This window comes from Corapipo altera, unplaced genomic scaffold (genome assembly GCF_003945725.1).
Source record: "Corapipo altera isolate COAL_440 unplaced genomic scaffold, ASM394572v1 165, whole genome shotgun sequence".
Taxonomy (NCBI): domain Eukaryota; kingdom Metazoa; phylum Chordata; class Aves; order Passeriformes; family Pipridae; genus Corapipo; species Corapipo altera.
Window position 1 is genome coordinate 538,559 of NW_020884954.1, and position 18,054 is coordinate 556,612.

The following is an 18,054-nucleotide window of genomic DNA, read 5'->3' on the forward strand; positions in this document are numbered from 1 at the left end:
CCCAAAAGCAATGGCAGGGATTTCCTTCCTTCAGTACTGTGCTATCTTGCCAGTTCACTGCTTTAAAACTGCCCTACTGTGAGCTTCTGTAGCTGGGTTCTTGGGTTTTCCCTGCAGGACATAAACCTACAAGCTCTGGGGCCAAGAAGGAGCAAGTCCAGCCCTGCACACTGGAGGTCAAGGGAGGTGCACTCTGGGGTTAATCTCGGGTAACCTTAGATATGCAGAGCCTGAGCCGTCTGCACCGAGTTGCCTTTAAAGTCAGCAGAGAGAACCCGGGTCTCAAGGATGTGACACATCTCTTCCTACGGAAGATGATGGAAACAGTCCAGATGATTCATGCTCCCAGGAGTGCCTGTTTCCCTCCATTGTCTGTGCAGGCAGCCCAAAGGGACGAGCGCAGCCTGATCCTGCCCTCTAACTCTACCTCTTCCCTCCTCCAGCCAGCAGAGATCCAAGTCCGAGATGCTGTCCCGTAAGAGCTTCTCCGTGGGAGTGCCGGCTGTGTCCATGGACGAGCTGGCAGCCTTTGCAGAGTCCTACAGCCAGCGGCCCCGGCGGGCGGACAGCCAGGAGACGCGGCGCTTCGAGCGGTCAGAGTCGCACGGCGGCCGCAGCGGGGGGCTGCCCCACCAGGACAGCTCCATGGAGGAGTACTACTCCAAGCGCAGCAGAGGGAATCGGGAGCCGCTGACGGACTCGGATCGGGGCTGGTCGTACACCCCGCCCCGGAGACGGGCCCACGAGGAGAAGCACCTTCCCAGGCTGGTGAGCCGGACGCCCGGAGGGAGCCAGAAATACGACCACTCCTACCTCAGCAGCGTCTTGGAGAGGAAATCCCGGAGCTACGACGAGAGCGGTGACCATTGTGCCACCCCCTCGAAGCTGAGCTCGCAGCCCAGCCAGAGAGGAGGGGGGACATACTATGCCTGGTCACCACCCTCCACCTACAAAGCCGAGAAGTCGCAGCAGCAGCCGCAGCAGCCGCCGTCGTCTCAAGAGGAGGATGAGGAGGAGGACAGCCTGCCCCCCTACAGCGAGAGGGAGCTGAGCCGGGGCCCCTCGTACAGGGCCAGGGAACAGGCCTACCTCAATGCCTCTGACAAGAAGAGGAAGAAGGACCCCAAGAAAACAGTGAGGCCATGTCTGGTGGTCCTGGTCCAAATAGGCTGAGCGGAGAGTCACCAGGCAGGGGTTACTAACCAGGGTTAACGGGCAAGGGGGTTTTCCAGGAGGGTAGAGCTTGGGGTCTGGGTGTGACTGCCCACGGGAAGGGGGAGGTCACTGTGGGTGTAGGAGGCAAGAATGGGAAATAGCTCCTACATGGAAGTTCGTAATGGAGGGGAAAGCCAGATGTGCCTGGGGCTAGGGAGGTAAGGGATGTCTTTGGCATCTGTAGCCTGGTGATCCAAGATGGTGGGAGTTTATCTGGAGTTTAGAAGGATCACGATAGGGAAGTAACCTGGGGCTTACAGAAATTACAGGGCTTTGGCATTGATCTTTGTTAAGGAAGGGTTGAGAGGCTCTTGTTCTTCAGACCGGGACAGGGCTGGGTAGCAAGGTATGGTGTAAGAGACATCTTTCTGAAAGGGGTGACTGTTGACCCACTCCTCTGGGCTTGTGTAGGGCCTTCTATGCCAAAGGCATTCCTCACCCAGGCTACCAGCAAATGCAAAACATCCTGCCACAGTCCCAGCTAGTGAGGACTGATGAGTTCATGGTTGGTGGGGATGGGGATCTGGCTGAAGTCTGCTCCATGAGGGAGACCTTGTCACTAGAGTAGCTTGGCTGTTAGGCCTGAGCTTAAGTGGCATGTGTGAGAGAGGAATGGGTTGTGAGTGGACAAAGCTGTTGCTGTTTTGTTGTGTCTCTGTCAAAGCTTTGTCTGTCTATTTGTTCTATGGGTGCTTTCCTGTTGACTTCAATCTTTCATTGACTTCCGTCATTGACTCCCTCTCTTCACAGAATGATTTCCCAACGAGGATGTCCCTTGTGGTTTGAAGTTGTGGACATCTCATGTTGGTGGGCTGGATATCACGAGGTGACTGCAGTGGAGAAGATACAGAGCAACAAGCAAGACTCTGTGACCCTTTGCAGCCATCACCTGTGGACTGTTTCAATTGTTTGTTTCATCAGGGGAGCAGAGCCTTTTGTAAGAGACAGACGCCCATGAACAGCACTCGGTCTCAGAGGCTCTGGGAATCTGCCAGGAAAATGAGGCCAGGGCTCTCTTTGGCACCCTGTTTCCCAGTGCCCTCCATTCTGCACTGGAAGGCAGCCACGTCCCTACTGTCCCTGCAGCCCTCCCTGCAGCCCTGAACTACAAGCGGGGATGGCTTTGTGCCTCCTGCCCTGTCTAATGTGCAAAGGGAGGCCTGTGCATACCTCTTGCTGTCTGCCTCCTCAGTTCTCTGGATCAAAATTGTCATCCATACTTTAGAGCCATCTGTGTCATCCCCATGCTGGGACGAGGCCTTGTTCTTACAGCTGCAGACTGCCTCCAGCTGACCAGGCTCTAAATGGGAAAGAAAACTCACATTCCTTTCAGACACTCTAAGAAAAGGACTGATGTGTTAACTTTGATAAGGGCTGAATGGAGAAAGACAATTATGAGCTGGTTTGTTCAATATTTAGTTCTGTTCATTGTGTGATGAGAGTTTCAGGTGAGATTGATGTATTGTTTTGAAAGTGGGTCAAAGTAGCTTTTATTGTGATGAGAGCATGATGTGTTTTCCCCCTGTCCGCAACTGTGTTTTGTTTTGATGCAGCTGCATTTCCTTGCAGCTGAGCTATGACCCTGTAGAGCTTCAAGCTAGAGTACCTACTCCACTGTACCATAAGCAGTGCTCTAGCCTTGCTGGTGCTCTGCTTCCAGCACCACCAGACATCCCTGCAGAGTGAGTGGCCTTTTTGTTTTAAAGAAGCAAAAAGGGGACAGTCTCAGTGAGAAGGCAGCTGCAGACCTTCAGTCCATGCTACTGGTATCTCTCCATTCTGGGAATTGTTTCCAGACACTGAAGAGAGCAGTAACAGCAGTGGAAAAAGAATTAAGCTCTGTGGATGGACACAAGCTTTGAAAGTCACCCTTTTCGCTTACAACCAATTCAGTCACCTTGACTGGGACGAGATTTTAGTGGCTATTGTCTCAGGATTAGCTGAATTTTGAAGGAGTGCTTCACACCATTTGGAAGCCTGACATTCTTTTTTTCATAGGGTATTATGCAGTCATTTATTTAGCTGCCAAAATCATCACGTGAAGGAAGATGATGGGATCATTTCAAGGGCCAGTATCTTGCCCCTTATTATGCCTAGAAACAACTTAGTGCCCTGTTGTGTTATGGACATTGTCAGCCTCTGAAATTACATCTTTGTTGTTACTCTGGGAATTTGGGAACCTGTCTGGCCTCAGGTGCTGATACTGGTAGTACTGTTTTGAACACAAGGTGTATTAAATCACTGCAGTTCTCCATAAAAACTGATAGATTAATTTCTCTATTACTCCTTTGCCAGGTCAGTTCACCCACCAGGAATGGTCAGGGGAGAGGAAGAATAATCTCCATAGGTCTGATGACAGCGCAGTTTTCGTGTGAGAAGGTGAATTGGTGAAAGGATGGCTTTCTTCTCCCACATTCCTCTGTAGTTTTGGAAATCATAGTCCTGGGTCTTCCTGGCAGAGAAGCATTAGCCTGCAGGGACATAAAACTATGGAATCACAGAATTGTTTGTGCAGGAAGTAGCTGTTAAAGAACATCTAGTTCCAACCCTCTGCCATGGGCAGGGACATCTTCCACTGTATCAGGTTGCTCAAAGCCCTGTCCAACTGGACCTTGAACACTTCCAGTGATGGCACATCTGCAGCTTCTCTGGGCAGCCTGTTCCAGTGCCTCACCACCCTAAAATAAAGAATTTCTCCTTTGCATCTACTCTAAATTACTCTCTTTTAGTTGCGAGTCAGTGCCCCTCTCCATTGAGGGTAAAAAGTCAAGGTGGAGGACATCAGATGCACTTTCCTTATTCCCCAGTGCAGTCAGAAGAAAGTGGGTCAGAGTAGCTTTTATTTTACTCAACCACAGAAGACTTCCAAGTGAGCAGGCATGATTTGCCCTTGGTGGAGTCATGCTGGCTGTCTCTTATCACTTCCCTGCCATCCTTAAGCCTTGACATAGCTTCCAGGAGGATCCATGATCCTAGAGGTGAGGCTGAGTGATCAATAGTTCCTAGGGTTCTCTTTTTTTTTACCCCTCTTAAAAATGGGTGTGATGTTTCCCTTTTACCAACCACGGGGAACCTGACTGCCATGACTTTTCAAATAGGGAGAGCAGCTTAACAACTACATTTGCCAGCTACGTGCTTGTATTGTGGTTGGAGAGACTAAATGTTGAGTATTTTCATCTCTTCTCATCACTGATGTGTGTTCCTAGGAAAATCCCAGTACGGTTAACAAGCAGTAGGGAGGTGGCTGCCATCTGAGACCCCTGGGGCCTTGAGTCTACAGAGCCACACTACATGCTGTTTTAAATTAACAATTCATCCCTGACATATGATGGTACTGGGATGTTGATCTTTTGTTGGTCTGAAAACCTTGGGAAACCCCTATGCCATGAATTTCAAGGGAGCTTAGCCTGCTATCCTTTCCATCAGACATCCAGAAGACCCAGTTTACACAGAAATTTGAAAGTGCATCTGCAACAATGACTATGTCAGAAAGGGGCCCAAAACCTGATTTTACAGTCTCTGAATACCTCTATCTTTAATCACACTGAAAGCCTGATTATCACAATCTCCTTTTCATTTCGGTTATGTTCTGTCCCTTATCTCAGTCACTGCAGTTTATTTGATCAGGCCCTCAGCAATGAGTTGTGTGTATTAAAAATACAAGCCTTCCCCTCATTTATTTGAGTTGGTTTTGTTTGCTCAGTGCTGGTACTTTAGGGCATCTGTACACTGTGTGTAAGAAGTTGCCATTTGTGTATCTAGCTTATAAATAAGTAGTTGCAAACTTACTCTCTTAAGAGAACTCTTTTAATTATAGAAACAACTGTTTGTCAGAACTCCTCCACATCTCTCGAATCCAAGTAGCTGGAAGAGTATTGAAGATTTTATAACTAGTGATTCCAGAAGTTTTACCAGATGATAAGAATTTCAGCCTTAAAAAAAAAAAAAAGAGCAGGTCTTAATTTCCTGAAGTCAGATCTGGGCAGGACCTTGCTCTAAAATTTAAGATTTCATATCTCCCCGTACAGATCTGAAGGCATCTTCATGGTTTCCATTTACTGATAGTGTCTGTGCTCAGGCCATCTTTTATTTTTCCAATTAGAAATGTGTCTGCAGCAGCAGCAGCAGGAGCAAATGGACCAAATCAAGAAGCGAGGGGTGACGTAGAGTATTTGTACAGCTACACAACCCTAATGACCCGTGACTCCTGAACGGGGGAGCAGGGGGCCAGGGGCTGCTGGAGAGCCCGAGAGGAGCCTTGTGTTTCAGGAGAGAAGCAATAGTTTGTGTCTGCACCATCCTTCAGAACACCTGCAGAATGCTGGCACTGGAAAAGAACGAGCCTGGTTATTATGTGGTCTCAGATTATTATAAGTTTTCCAGTTATCGGTTTTTATTGCTGGCATAAAATTAAAATCCTTTTCGTACCAGCTATGGATGTCTGGGTCATGTCAAGGGCACAGATAGTTTTGTGATCTTGAAATCACAACAACACAACAGTGGCTTGCTAAGAAGACAACCGAGGTGATTAATGAATCCTTTAAAAATAAAAGAGCCCTTAGAGCAACAGCAGGATCAAGCATCAGTGGTAGATTTGGCTGTGCTGTCAAGAAAAGTGATCTTGGCTAGTGAAAAAAAAGTTTTCACATAATGGAATGGGAAAATAAATACCAGTGGTAATGACTTCTCATCAATCCCATTATTCCTTTAGAGCACATTGTAAAAGTTCCAGTGGGTGGCTTCAATGTGAATATCCTCAGAACACTCCATTTCCACTGAGATGGAAAATTAACAAAACTAGCACTTTGAATATTTTAAATTTCTGAGAAACTCCAACATTTATAACCTGAAACAGCCAGCCAGAATGATTCAGGTCTTAGTGCTGGCATGTAATACAGGGCACTGTTGGGCATCCCTGCCTTTGTTCCTGCAGTCAGGTCAGAGATGGCCATCAGCCCTGTCCCCCAGGGCTCACCTCTCCTCCCCTGCAGCCAGCACTGGCAGCTCTGTGTGCCAGGTCTCCCTGTGGGGTCCCAGCTCTTGCTCAGATGTCTGGGTCCTTCCACAGCTCACTGAATTTTGGTTTTCATTCTGGCTTGTGACTTTGGGTCCCTGCTGGCTGTGGATCAGCAGTTACACTGCCTGCCTGGCCTCTTCCAGGTGGGCAGCACGACTTCACCTCCAACATAAGACAAGTGGTTTTGCAGTCACCACTTTTACACTCCAGTCCTCTCCAGATTTACCCTAAACTGGCCAGATAAATTTGTGTTAAGAAAGTACTGGGCACTGTAAGATGGAAGTGGCCCTTTGCAGGGAAGAGAGAAGGGGTTTCAGAGCATTTTTTTTTAGGAGTATCAGGAGGGTTAACCACACATGGATGCCACTAGTGGGCTGGGACCAGCTTCCTCCAGTAACAGTGATCTGACATTGCACAGAAGACCTTTCCTTGGTCAAGTGCTCCTACAGGTCTGGGTTGTCTTGAGCAAATCAACTGGAACTCTCCATACTCTGGAATAGGACTCCTGTCTCTTTTGAGTACCAAAGTTCCTCCCCAAGCTGCTTCTCTGAGAGATACAGGACAGCCACTGGGTGTACAAATATAGATCCATGAGAAGGAACAATCACAAAATATTTCAGAAGTCAGACCTTGCCACAAACTGTTACAGGTACATAAACACACCACCACAGTGTTTGTCATGCCCGGGCTATTCTGAAAATAATTGTAATGATGAGATTGTGGAGATGCCAATGTGGAGATTGTTGAGAAACCACGTGGAGCTGTCTTCCTTTTTCTCCAGAGAGCTTTCGCACAAAAATGTGGGTGAGAATTTGTTCTTTGTCACTAAGTACAGGCTTTAGGACACAAGGAAGTAAAAGCTAAAGGGGCTTTAGCTCATTTTTTGTCTGGGTCCAGGAGCGAGGATACCTTTGGCATAAGCCAGGTGCTGCAGGTGTGACCCTATGATTCCCAAAATCCCTGTGGTGCAGCATCTCCATTGGGCTCCACTGGCTGTACGTGCTTTCTACAACAGCAGTGATACTTAAACCACCTTCACTGTCACCTGGGGCTCCTAAACTCCTTTTCCCATTTCCTGGAAGATCAGAAAAGGGATCCATTACATGATGTGATGGAACAGGTACCATTCTGATATGATCTCAGAAATGCCAGCTGGATTGCCAGCATTAGAAGCAGAAAAAATCTGAAGGATAAACTTGGCTAATACTAAAGGAAGGAACCCGCCATGATTCCCATATGAATTCTCTTGTGACCTTTGTAATTGCTTTTTGACATTCCCCCCTGCCTGCAGGGGGGCCTTTGCCAGGGAGCCCATCACCTCCTCTCCCTTTTGCCTGTCATTTTTTGTCGTGCTTGTAGTGCCTCTGTGACCCCTCTGCTTTCCTTTGGCCGTTTCCAGTCAACCTTCAGACTTGTGCCTTGGGCTCCGGATCAGCTCAGATGTAGAATGAGTGGCATTTTCTAAAAAGACATTTTTACCCCCCTATAAAAGCAAAAATTACAGAACACCCACAAAAAAACCCCCCAGCCCTCCAGATATTCTCTCAAGCCCAAGCAGGGATGTTACCGGAAACATTTAAAAAATTAAAGCTGAACATAATTTCAAGAAGAGTAAGAATTGTTTTCAGCCCCAGGGCAGCTGCAGTCAGAGCTCTGAAGTGCAAACAGCAGGAGCAAATGCACTCAGGTTTCATTGTCCTTGGTGAGAGCAGTGGCAGAAAGAAGCAGCACGTAAGGAGTGAGAAGGCAAGTGGAGTTCCAAGATGCTCCCAGTTACGTGTGAGTTAGAAGTGTGGACTAAAAGTTGACAGGCTCAGTTTAAAAGCAAAATTCAGTCCAAGGAAACTTGAGCCCCAGCTCAGAGGTACAGTTCTCTTGCTGTTTAGCAACAAGCTGGGCTTTTTCCCTGCTGCTGTTGCTGCCTGCCACAGCCATTTCCCAGCCATCACACAGTGAGTGGCTTTCTTTGCTGTACTTGGCTGTCATTATTTTACTTATATTTTCCTTCTCCCCTGTAATGAACTTATTTTCAGTGTGAGGGGAAGAAGGGCATAACAATACTCTATAATGAAAATGTAATAGTTTTATAGCTTTTTGAGACACATCCTCGTCCCCAATTACCAAGCATTATACATTTGCCATGCTTGCAGTATCTAAGTTGTTGTCTTTGAGTTGTCACCATGGAGAATAAATGCAGGAAAAGCTACCATCAATCTGCCTTTTTATTATCCTGCAGGCAAACAATTTTCCCACTTTTTGCTAAGAAATGAGAAGTTTACACGAGTGGTTTTCGACCCATTTTTTGATTAAAGGACAATAAAACAAACATTTTCAAGTGGAGCAGGAGACCCTTCATACATTTCATACCATTCACAGGACAACATATATGAACCCATTTTTCCCATCCTCCTTTCATGCAAGAAATCCCTGCAAGTACCCTGTGGAGCCACACTACTTCACAGAAAGGACAAACTCTCCCCTGGTTTTGCAGACCTAAAAACTTTTTCCCTGTGGATTTTATTAGGAAACTTTTATCTTTTTCCTGTAGAAATCATATTTGCTTTTGGCAGTATGACCTCTTTATCCTGGAGCCTGCAGTACTCTGGATTGATGTTTTTTGACTCTCATAAACAAGCAACTTCATTCAGATCCCGTCTCCATGTTATAAATAATGGATTCAGACTCCCACTGTTTGCAGGTGTAATCTGAACAGCATTTACATGTTTAGATCCGTGTCTGATAGGTGTTACCAGCACTCAGGTGAGAAGTGCACACAGCTCTGCTCTGTATTTCCCTGTGCAAGGGAAATCCCTTGGCTCTCCAGTTTCCTCTCTGTGGAAAGGGAAGTTATCCAGGGACACCCGTTTCCTTGGACAATGCCAGTCAGGCCGAGCAAGCTCAGCCCCTCTCTGGTTGCCTCTCCCAAATCGTACAATAGTTTGTGTGAAAAGGGATCTTTAAAGGTCATCTAACCCAATCCCTGAGCAATCAGCAGGGGAATCTTCAACTAGATCAGGTTGCTCAGAGCCCCATCCAGCCTCACCTTAAATGTTTTCAGGGACTGGGCATCCGCCACCACTCTGGGCAGCCTGTTCCAGTGCTTCTCCACCCACACTGTAAAATATCTTCCTTATATCTAATCTGAATCGACCTTTCTTCAGTTTATACCATTACTTCTTGCCCTATCACAAAGGCCCTGCTAAAAAGATTGTCCCCATCTTTCTCTAGGCCCCCTTCAAATACTGGAAGGCTGCAATGAGGTCTCCCCAGAGCCTTCTCTTCTTTGGTCTAACAGCCCCAACTCTCTCAGCCCATCTTCATAGGAGACATGAGCAGCCCTCTGATCATCTTTGTCTCCTCCTCTGGACTCATTCCAACAGACTCAGGTCCTTCTTATTTTGGGGGCCCAGAGCTGGCCACCCAGCCATGTTTTGGCTGCTCCTGGAGGTGGGTGAAAGGAGCTCCTGCAGGTGTGATGGGTGGCAGAGGGCTGGCAAGAGGCTGATGCAGTGGGGAGGGTGGTGGTAAAGGCTTCTAAGCTTAACATTTGTCTCTGAAAACTGTCCATCATCCTTTATTTGACCCCATGTGAATATACTCAGTGTTCCTTTGGCCAGCTTTATTCCTCCTCCGTCCCTCAACGCTCCCCCCCTGCTCCCACAGGAATCTCCAAGGTGGAGCAGGAAAGGTGCCCACCTGTACCTTGAAGACTAATGGGCGTGAGGAAGACCTGACAACACAAGTACTGAGAGGTCACCCAGCTCAGAGCTCTGTGGGAGAGCACTTCTGCCTGGGGAGGTGTTTGTGCCAGCAAGGCAGAAGCCAGAGGTGCCCCTGCAGCTCCCACTGTAAGCTCCTGGTTACCCCTCACACAGGTAAGGCTCTGCTGTGCCCAGGCACAGCTGGTCCAGAGCTCTTGTCTGTAGATACAGGTTTGTGATTTCAAGGCCATTTCTCAATTAGAGAAAGGAGCCTGAAAAAATTGCCCAAAGTGGCACAGGACCACTTAATTACAGCAGGTGTGGTGTTTTCGTTTAGTCCTCACCGTGTGACAGAAATCCTTTCTGCTTACATCTCAAGTTGGTTTCCATCAGCCTCTCCAGAGCAGGTGTGGGTGATTTTCATGTCCCAGTTATCACATCTTCTCTTTGAGCAACAGATCACTCAGTGCACTTGTCTCTGAATAGGTACTCCAGGGTAGGGAGAGGCAGAGCTCCAACTGGTCGCATTTTGCACTCAAGAGCCTGCTAAATGATTAATTAATTTAGTCTCTCAAAAGTTCCCTGCTTCCTGGCAAAACCAGAGCGTGTGTTGCTACAGGCCTCAGTCCTCAGAATCACAGGTTTTGGCAAGGGCTTTGACATCCAGTAAGGTGGAGATCAGTGCATACAGAAAGGACGTGTGGGGCTGGTACCTCGAACAGTTTTCTTTAGACCTCGGAGCCCCAGCTCCTTGAGGTGGAACCACTAGCCCAGCCAAGTGCTCAGGATTCCTGAGAGAGTACAACTACTTAAATTAGTAAACCCAGAGTGCACATGCAGTCTAGTGCAGCTGCTTTACAGAGACTGCAGTGTGCATCCCTGGCAGCCAGAACCACCTCATGCTACTTGGAACCTGCATCTTTGCAGAACCGAGCTGCCAAGGCTTGGAGAGCACTTGGTCTCATGCATAAATAGGCCTTCACCTGATGGACAGAGTGACAGAACTTGTGTGGGTAGCAAGCTCTGAGCCTAAGGTATGTTTTAAGTAGTACTGGGGGAGTGAAACGGTGAAATGTGTTTGGGGTTTTTTTTGTTAATTTTTTTCTTTTTTTTCTCCATTTAAATAGAAATATATTTTCATATTTATATAAATTTTTGTCCTTGCTTCTCAGAAGAGAGATCTGGGGCTGCCTTCTGCTCAAGTCAGTATGGTACCTGAGTGCAAAATTTCACCCCCCAGTTTCAATAAAACACAACATAGGCTGTTTTTTGTGAATAGTTGTAAAAGGAAAGTTTCTGCAGCAGAGCTCTGTAATCAAGATGTCTCCATGGACAGTCAGTCATCCTGATGAGAAACACTTCTTAATTAAGCAAAGATGCTGCATTGTAGCTGAAACAATTCCTAAGTGTCCCAACTTCCCTCATCACATCAATGAGCCTGGAGTTAAAAAGCTCCCAACAACAAGGGGTTTTGGAGGATTTCAAGAGAATTATCAGTCTAACAATTCAACGCTTGAGCATGTTCAGCATGCAGAGAACACATTTCAAAAAGTGTTTGAAGAGCAGAAGCACAGTTTTGTACTACTTCAAAGGTCTTTGAAAGGCAGAGTATGGATAGCATCCCAAGTATTGCTGTGGAGATCTGAGACCCACACACTTCTGTGAAAAGCTCAACTTCACTTGCAAGCAAATCAATTAAGAAGCAGTCCTTGCAGCCAAGCTTAACTGATTTCCCGTTTGAGCATCTCAATTACACCGATTTCATGATTAAGCTTGTTCAGATTAATGGGGAAACCAAAAAGAACCCACGGTCAAAATATTGGAAAAACAGTTTAGGTTAATGAGCGAGGACACCGGTGTTTGTGAAGCAGCTGGTAGGGAGAGCCTGGGAGGGGAAAAGGAAAACAGCTGCCTGCAGATAAGCACTAAATTCAAGCACAGGAGCAAAGTGAAGGGGAACATGCTGGTGTGCTTTTAACACATCAAGTGGCAACACAAAAGTGCTGCATGAATATCGATCATCTCACTCAGCTGATTAGTACCTCTAGGTTATGTCAGGCTTTTCCAGGTCTAGAAACATTAAAAAAAAAAAGAAGGAAAAGCAACAAACATCTTAAGTGATGTGTTTCTTGGGAACTAACAGCAACACTGGCCATGCTATTTCATTCTTTTTTTTTTAGCCAGTCTGTTCTCTGACTCCAAGCTCTCAGTGGTACATACCCTGCCTCTTGTAAGGCTGTGGTCTAGACTGGACTAACGGAGTTTAAAATGAAGTCTGTCATTTAAGAAGCATGGATCCCCTTAAGGATCCTGGAGCATGAGAACACTCAGCACAGCTGTATTAATTCAGACTCTTGGGGAGAAGGTGGCAGTCGAGTGAGACCAAATGACTGAAACCAGATCTACTGCCAATGGAGCACGAAGCTGTGCCCTTTGTGGTAGCAGTTGGTGGTCAGGGGAGGTGTGGATGTATCCACATTGCTCAGCCAGCAATTCCAGTCACATTCTGGTCATAGCCTGCTCGCTTCCCTGGGATCCTGTGTTCTTCATGCTGGGCATTCTCTTTGCCCTAAGTGATCTCCCCCATTTGGGAGCTCACCTCTGCATGAGAGCTCATTGTTACCACCAGGCCTTATGTGAGGTGCTGAAAATAAAAACCCCGCAGCACAACAGATTTGATCTCTCCGTTTTCTTGCCTGAGGCACACTGTGGTTTCTTCCCGTTTGTCTCTGTGGGTGGAACAGGCATTTCAGTATACACTGCCACGTTCATTACAGGGAGTTCTTCCTGCTAGAGATATTAACATCTTTGTTATTACTGCCAGTTCTCTCCTCCCCCGTACCAAGCGGTCGCCTGAGCTAGAAATTCCTTTTAAGGACAGACTCCCAGTAGTAGTGTTCTCCTCCTCAAAGTGGGGAAGATCTCTTCAGAGGTCAGTTCCTTCTGCTTTCTCAGAATCCTGCCTCCCCCATATTCCTTAGAAAGTCATTATTAAAATTGTCAAAACCCCTAATAAAAATATCACAGAAATTCTAGAAATCAGTTTCATGATTACCTCTTTGTAATCATGAACAACTCCTAACCATGGCATTCAAATTAAAAAGTTTTATGCAAGAAAAAAATGTTTAACATTTGATATAAAATCAAAGTTTGACATAGCTTATTTTTCCAAATGTCATCCTTTTTCTGTTCATCACCTGACAATTGAAAGACCACAATTAAAAAAGTCATTCTACATACTTTTAAAACATTCATAAAGTGCCACCCACAAAAGCACCTAAACAAGAATTTGAGAGAAATATGTAATTAGGATGTTAATTTACTTAATTGCTGCTGAAGACTAAGCCATCAGACAGCAGTGTAATTTAACAATGATACAACCCAGCAACCCCATTCCATAGATGTGGCCCCAAAACAGCATCAGCTGGGCCCACAACACGTACACAGAGGCACCCAGCACAGTGTTTTGGGGGGTTTAAATAAATAAATCCTAACAACATCTAAAACCAAGTCTACCAGCAAGTGGGAGATGTAGGTTCTGTGGGAAGCAGTCATCCCAGGCTGTGGCCTTACTGTGAGGGGAAAACCCAGCCAGTCTGTACAGAAAAAATGGCACAAACTATAGGTGGGGTTAACTGGGATAAAAAACACTCCCCACTAGAAACAGCAGAAAGAGGGACTGATCCTTGGAGCGTCTCTGTGTTCTCCTTGAATGGCCCTGAACACACCATAGCATTTAAGTACCTTTCTGTTCCTCATCCCTAGAAAGAGGGGCTTCAGGACAACCACCAACACCACAATGAACACACGAGTTCTTCGCTCAAGCATCTGGGCAGTGCTCACTGCTCACAAACAGATTTACCCAGAAGCACAGGGGACAGGCCCCGAGGGTTCTCTCCCCCCAAATTCACACCCCGCACAAGATGTCCAGGGAGCAGCTTTACACCTTCATAGAATCGGAGAATCAGCTGGGTTGGAAGGGACCTCTGAGATCATCAAGTCCAACCCTTGATCCAACCCCGCTGTGGTTCCCAGCCCATGGCACTGATGCCACATCCAGTCTCATCTTAAAAACCTCCAGGGATGGAGAATCCACCACTTCTCTGGGCAGCCCATTCCAATGGCTGATCACCCTCTCTGGAAAGAAATTCTTTCTAATATCCAACCTAAACCTCCCCTGGCACAGCTTCAGACCGAGCCCTCTTGTCTTGCTGATGGTTGCCTGGGAAAAGAGACCAACGCCCACCTGGCTACACCCTCCTGTCAGGGAGTTGTAGAGAGTGAGGAGGTCTCCCCTGAGCCTCCTCTTCTCCAGGCTGAACAGCCCCAGCTCCCTCAGCCTCTCCTCATAGGACTTGTGCTCCAGTCCCTTCCCCAGCCTCGTTGGTCTCCTCTGGACCTGCTCCAGGACCTCCATATCCTTCCTGAGCTGAGGAGACCAAAACTGGACACAGCACTCGAGGTGTACGGCTTGAGCCCGGTGTGGACTCGCCGGAGCTGGATGAGGTGGGAGCTCTGGCTGAAGCCCTTGAGGTGGGAGCTCTGGCTGAAGCCCTTGCTGCAGTCCCTGCAAAGGAAGGGGCGCTCCCAGCTGGTGCTGGACGAGGTGGATGCTCCAAGTGAAGCCCTTGCCACACTCAGGGCAGATGGTGGGACGCTCCACACGAGGGACTCGCCGTGATGCTGCTGCTGCCACCACCCTTCTCTCCTGCCTTTTCACCAGGGTGATACCAGAACAAGTCAGCTCAACCTCCTCTTCCTCCTCATATCCGCCTCAAAGAGCATTTCACTTGCTCTGTGTTTATAAACTTGCATAACTTGTTCCTCACCCATGTGTGTCTCCTCCAAGGCCTCATGGTCTTGTTCTTCTTCTTGGTCCATCTGTGCAGTTACGTCAGGTTCATCAATCAGGAACCTTTCTTACAGGAGCAAACAAAAGCAATACTAGTTGAATATTCAGCAGGAGATTGTCATATGTCTTAAAGTCTACTGCCCCTGCTGAATATTGGGATCCAGCAGACTGGTTCCATAAAAGAATGGAGTCAACTAAGCACCAAACATTTATGGACATCCTGTGCACTACTGAGGTATCTGGTGTCAGATATTTTCCTCTAAGAGGACTCAGGGCTGCCCCTTTTCTAATAACTGATACACATTAGGACATGGACCAGACGTGTTGAACTCACTGGTTGACAGCAATCACAGATACAAGTGTAAGCAAAGAGAAAAACCCAGCCATACTTACACTTCTTTAATAATGACAGCCAAAAGACTTACTATTCTCCTAAGAGTATTTTAAATACGAAATTACTTTTTAGACACCAAAACCTGATTTTCTTACTTGCTACCTCACCTCTTCTTTCTCCTCTAAGATTCTCAGGCTTGGGCAGAAAGACCCAACAAAAAAGCAATTTGATGTCTTGTCTACTCTGGCTGGATTCTCTCAGTTGCCAGCCTGGCATCCCTGCTGAGCTCCAACAACCACCAGGAATGCAACTCTTGGGCAGGGTGCTCTTACAAATGCCATCAGCACCCAAGACAAGAATTTTTCCATCAGTATTTACTCCTTTGAGGCCAAAACCAGACAAACAGCAAGGAACAGCAGTTAGCAGTTGCTGCAGAAAAAAAGGAAGAAGAACAGGGAAAATACAACGGTAAGAAAAATCCCACTTTATTTTAAAAAGTACTAATCAAAAATGGCAGGGAAGGGATACCACAGGGATGAATCTATAACCAGAGAGCCACATGCACCACGGGTAAAGCTGAGATCACATACAGGAATATTTTTAAAGCATTTAAGCCATTACTTTCTTTCCCCCCTCTTTATAGATACTCACTCCCAGTTTGAATCGCTTCAAAGATGCTGTACTCTGCTTGAAGCTACCAATCTCTGGACAACCAATACCTCTGGACAACTACTCAAGCTCCAGATGGCATTGACTGAACTGGACAGATGAGTGCTGGTGCAAAAAAACACAGCAAACTGATGGGTGCCTGGTCCTGAACCGCTTCATCCACCAAAACCAGTTATTTAAGGATGGGTAATAAGGGATTGGACTGTGTCAGAATCAAGGAGACAGCTCAGATGAATGGAACAGTTTCAGACCTTGAATGCCAGTGACCACAAAACCACCAGTCCTGAAGTCTTTTACCCTGTGTGGCAAAGCTGGACAGAAAGAAAGCGAGCAAGCAAAAGAGACAGACTGCAGTCTTGACCTGAAGAACCACGAAGAAAAAAATAATTAGATAAGAAAAAAAAAGAAGCCTTATAAAAAAAAAAAAACACAAACAAAACACCCCCCCCAACCCACCCAAAAAGAAAAACCCCAAAAAACCCCAAACCTTCAAAGTTAATAATATCAGTCCCTACTTAAAATATTTGCTGAATGCTGGAGTGGACCACTCCTGCAGATGGGTTGTTTCCAAGGCAATAGACAAAGGGAGGCTCCTTTCTGCAGCCCTGCAGCTCTCAGGATTTTGCCACTACTGAGAATTTCTGCTGCAACAGTCTGGCAGAACCACCCAACCAAGCTGTTTACACACTGCAATGTGTACCAGATGGGCCACCCCCGCTCCAGAGCAGGAGGAGTCAGAACCATGTCCACACACACACCTTTCCCCCAGGCAACTCCCCACAGACAGAAGGGTTTTGCTCTGGAAGCTGTCAACAAACAGGAACTTTGGAGGAGCAAATCCACCAGCATTTCAAAGGTGGTACCAGCACCTGACAAATGCCAAACGATCACCACCCCGGGAAACATCTAAGCAGGCAGACAAAGTAGAAGGAAGAGTTCCCTTCTGACCCTGCAAAACCTTCCTAGCTTGGGTTGCCACTGAGACACTGCTGCTATGCTCAGATTTGCTATGGCAGCTCAGCAGAAAGCAGACAACCTTTGTACAATCAAGTGTGGAGAAAGATTCCCATAATCACAGTCATGTCTCTGTGAAAGGAGGGGACAAACCTCATCAACAGAGGGGAACTTCCAGCAGGGATTTCATCTGTTACTAGCACAAGCACAGCCTTGGGTGTATGGGGTTATTGCTTGAATGTGGAAATCCAAACAGGGGCGTGTGGCAGGCAACATCCACAGCTTTACTAAAACGAGATATGAAGGATACCCAATTTGGACCTCCAACAGGGGCTTTGCAAACACACCACACCGTTCCTGGGGCCCCGGCTTTAGCATTGTGATAGCTTATTTTTGTAGCTGGATCCTACAACGTACGTTCTTTGCCTTGGCTACTCATTTTCCCTTCCGAACACTCACTCTGCGTTCCTCCCATGGCTGCACCGAGGTGTGGGGGTTATGGGAGCTCCATCCTTTCAACTTCTGCTCCTGATGCGCCACAGCAGCCGAGTGCTCTCTGGGTGCAACAACAGCATAAACTCCAAACTTAAAAGGCAGCGCTCAAACCTTCCTCTCCCCAGCTATTTTTTTTTTGGGCGGGGATAGATAATGCTCGCGGCAAAGCCAAAAGGTGAAGACTTATTTATTTATTTATTTATTTATTTTTGAAAAATCACAGAAAGCTGTTCACCACGCGGCTGCACGCATTTCTCTCGGGCGCGATGGGAGCCCCCCCCGTCGCTGTCAGGTTTGTTCCTGAACACAACGCCCGCCTTCCTACGCGGCTCCGAGCCCGGCTGGGGCCGGGGGGGGAACGGGATGGGGAGGACACCGAGGAGGAGGAACGCAGGAGGGGGCGAGAGCCCTTTTGGCAACAGGGAATTCGCGCGGGGCAGGGGTGCGAAGGTGGCGCGACCGGAGGCAGCGGGTGGGAGCCGGGGCGAGGGAGGCACCCGCCCTGCCGCAGGTGGGAAGGGGCGGGAAGGGGGGGGAAGCATCATCATAGGTGAGGGATGCGAGCGCACAGGGACGGCGGCAAAAGGGACACGCCGGCCCTTCCCCGGCTCCGAGCTGCGTCCTGTCCTCTCCTCCTCCAGCTCCTTCCTCGGGCCCTGCGGTCAGAGGGGGTGTCAGTCCCCGCTCCTACCTGCGGGAGCCGCTCCCGCCCGTCCTCCCGGTTTCTCAATCCGCGGGCAAAGGGCGCTTCCTGGGCGGGGCAGCGAGCTGGGATGCTGCCGGGATGCTGCCGGGATGCTGCCGGGATGCTGCCGGG

General features: G+C 47.7%; 2 protein-coding genes across 5 annotated transcripts in view; both read left to right on the top strand.

Annotated features, from left to right (window-relative positions):
• Positions 1-3,475, top strand: part of ILDR2 (immunoglobulin like domain containing receptor 2) — a 38,028-nt gene extending 34,553 nt beyond the window's left edge. For all 4 annotated transcript variants that reach the window (XM_027663535.1, XM_027663534.1, XM_027663533.1 and 1 more), the window contains 2 exons: positions 444-1,134; positions 1,966-3,475. In XM_027663535.1, coding sequence (XP_027519336.1) covers positions 444-1,134; positions 1,966-2,001 — 727 coding nt within the window. In that variant the 3' untranslated portion in view covers positions 2,002-3,475. The remainder of the gene's footprint in view (positions 1-443; positions 1,135-1,965) is intronic.
• A 13,949-nt stretch (positions 3,476-17,424) lies between these two features.
• The window catches only part of LOC113956726, a 32,957-nt gene continuing 32,327 nt past the window's right edge, over positions 17,425-18,054 (top strand). The window contains exon 1 of the mRNA XM_027663608.1: positions 17,425-17,529. The gene's annotated coding sequence lies outside the window, so the exon portion shown is untranslated. The remainder of the gene's footprint in view (positions 17,530-18,054) is intronic.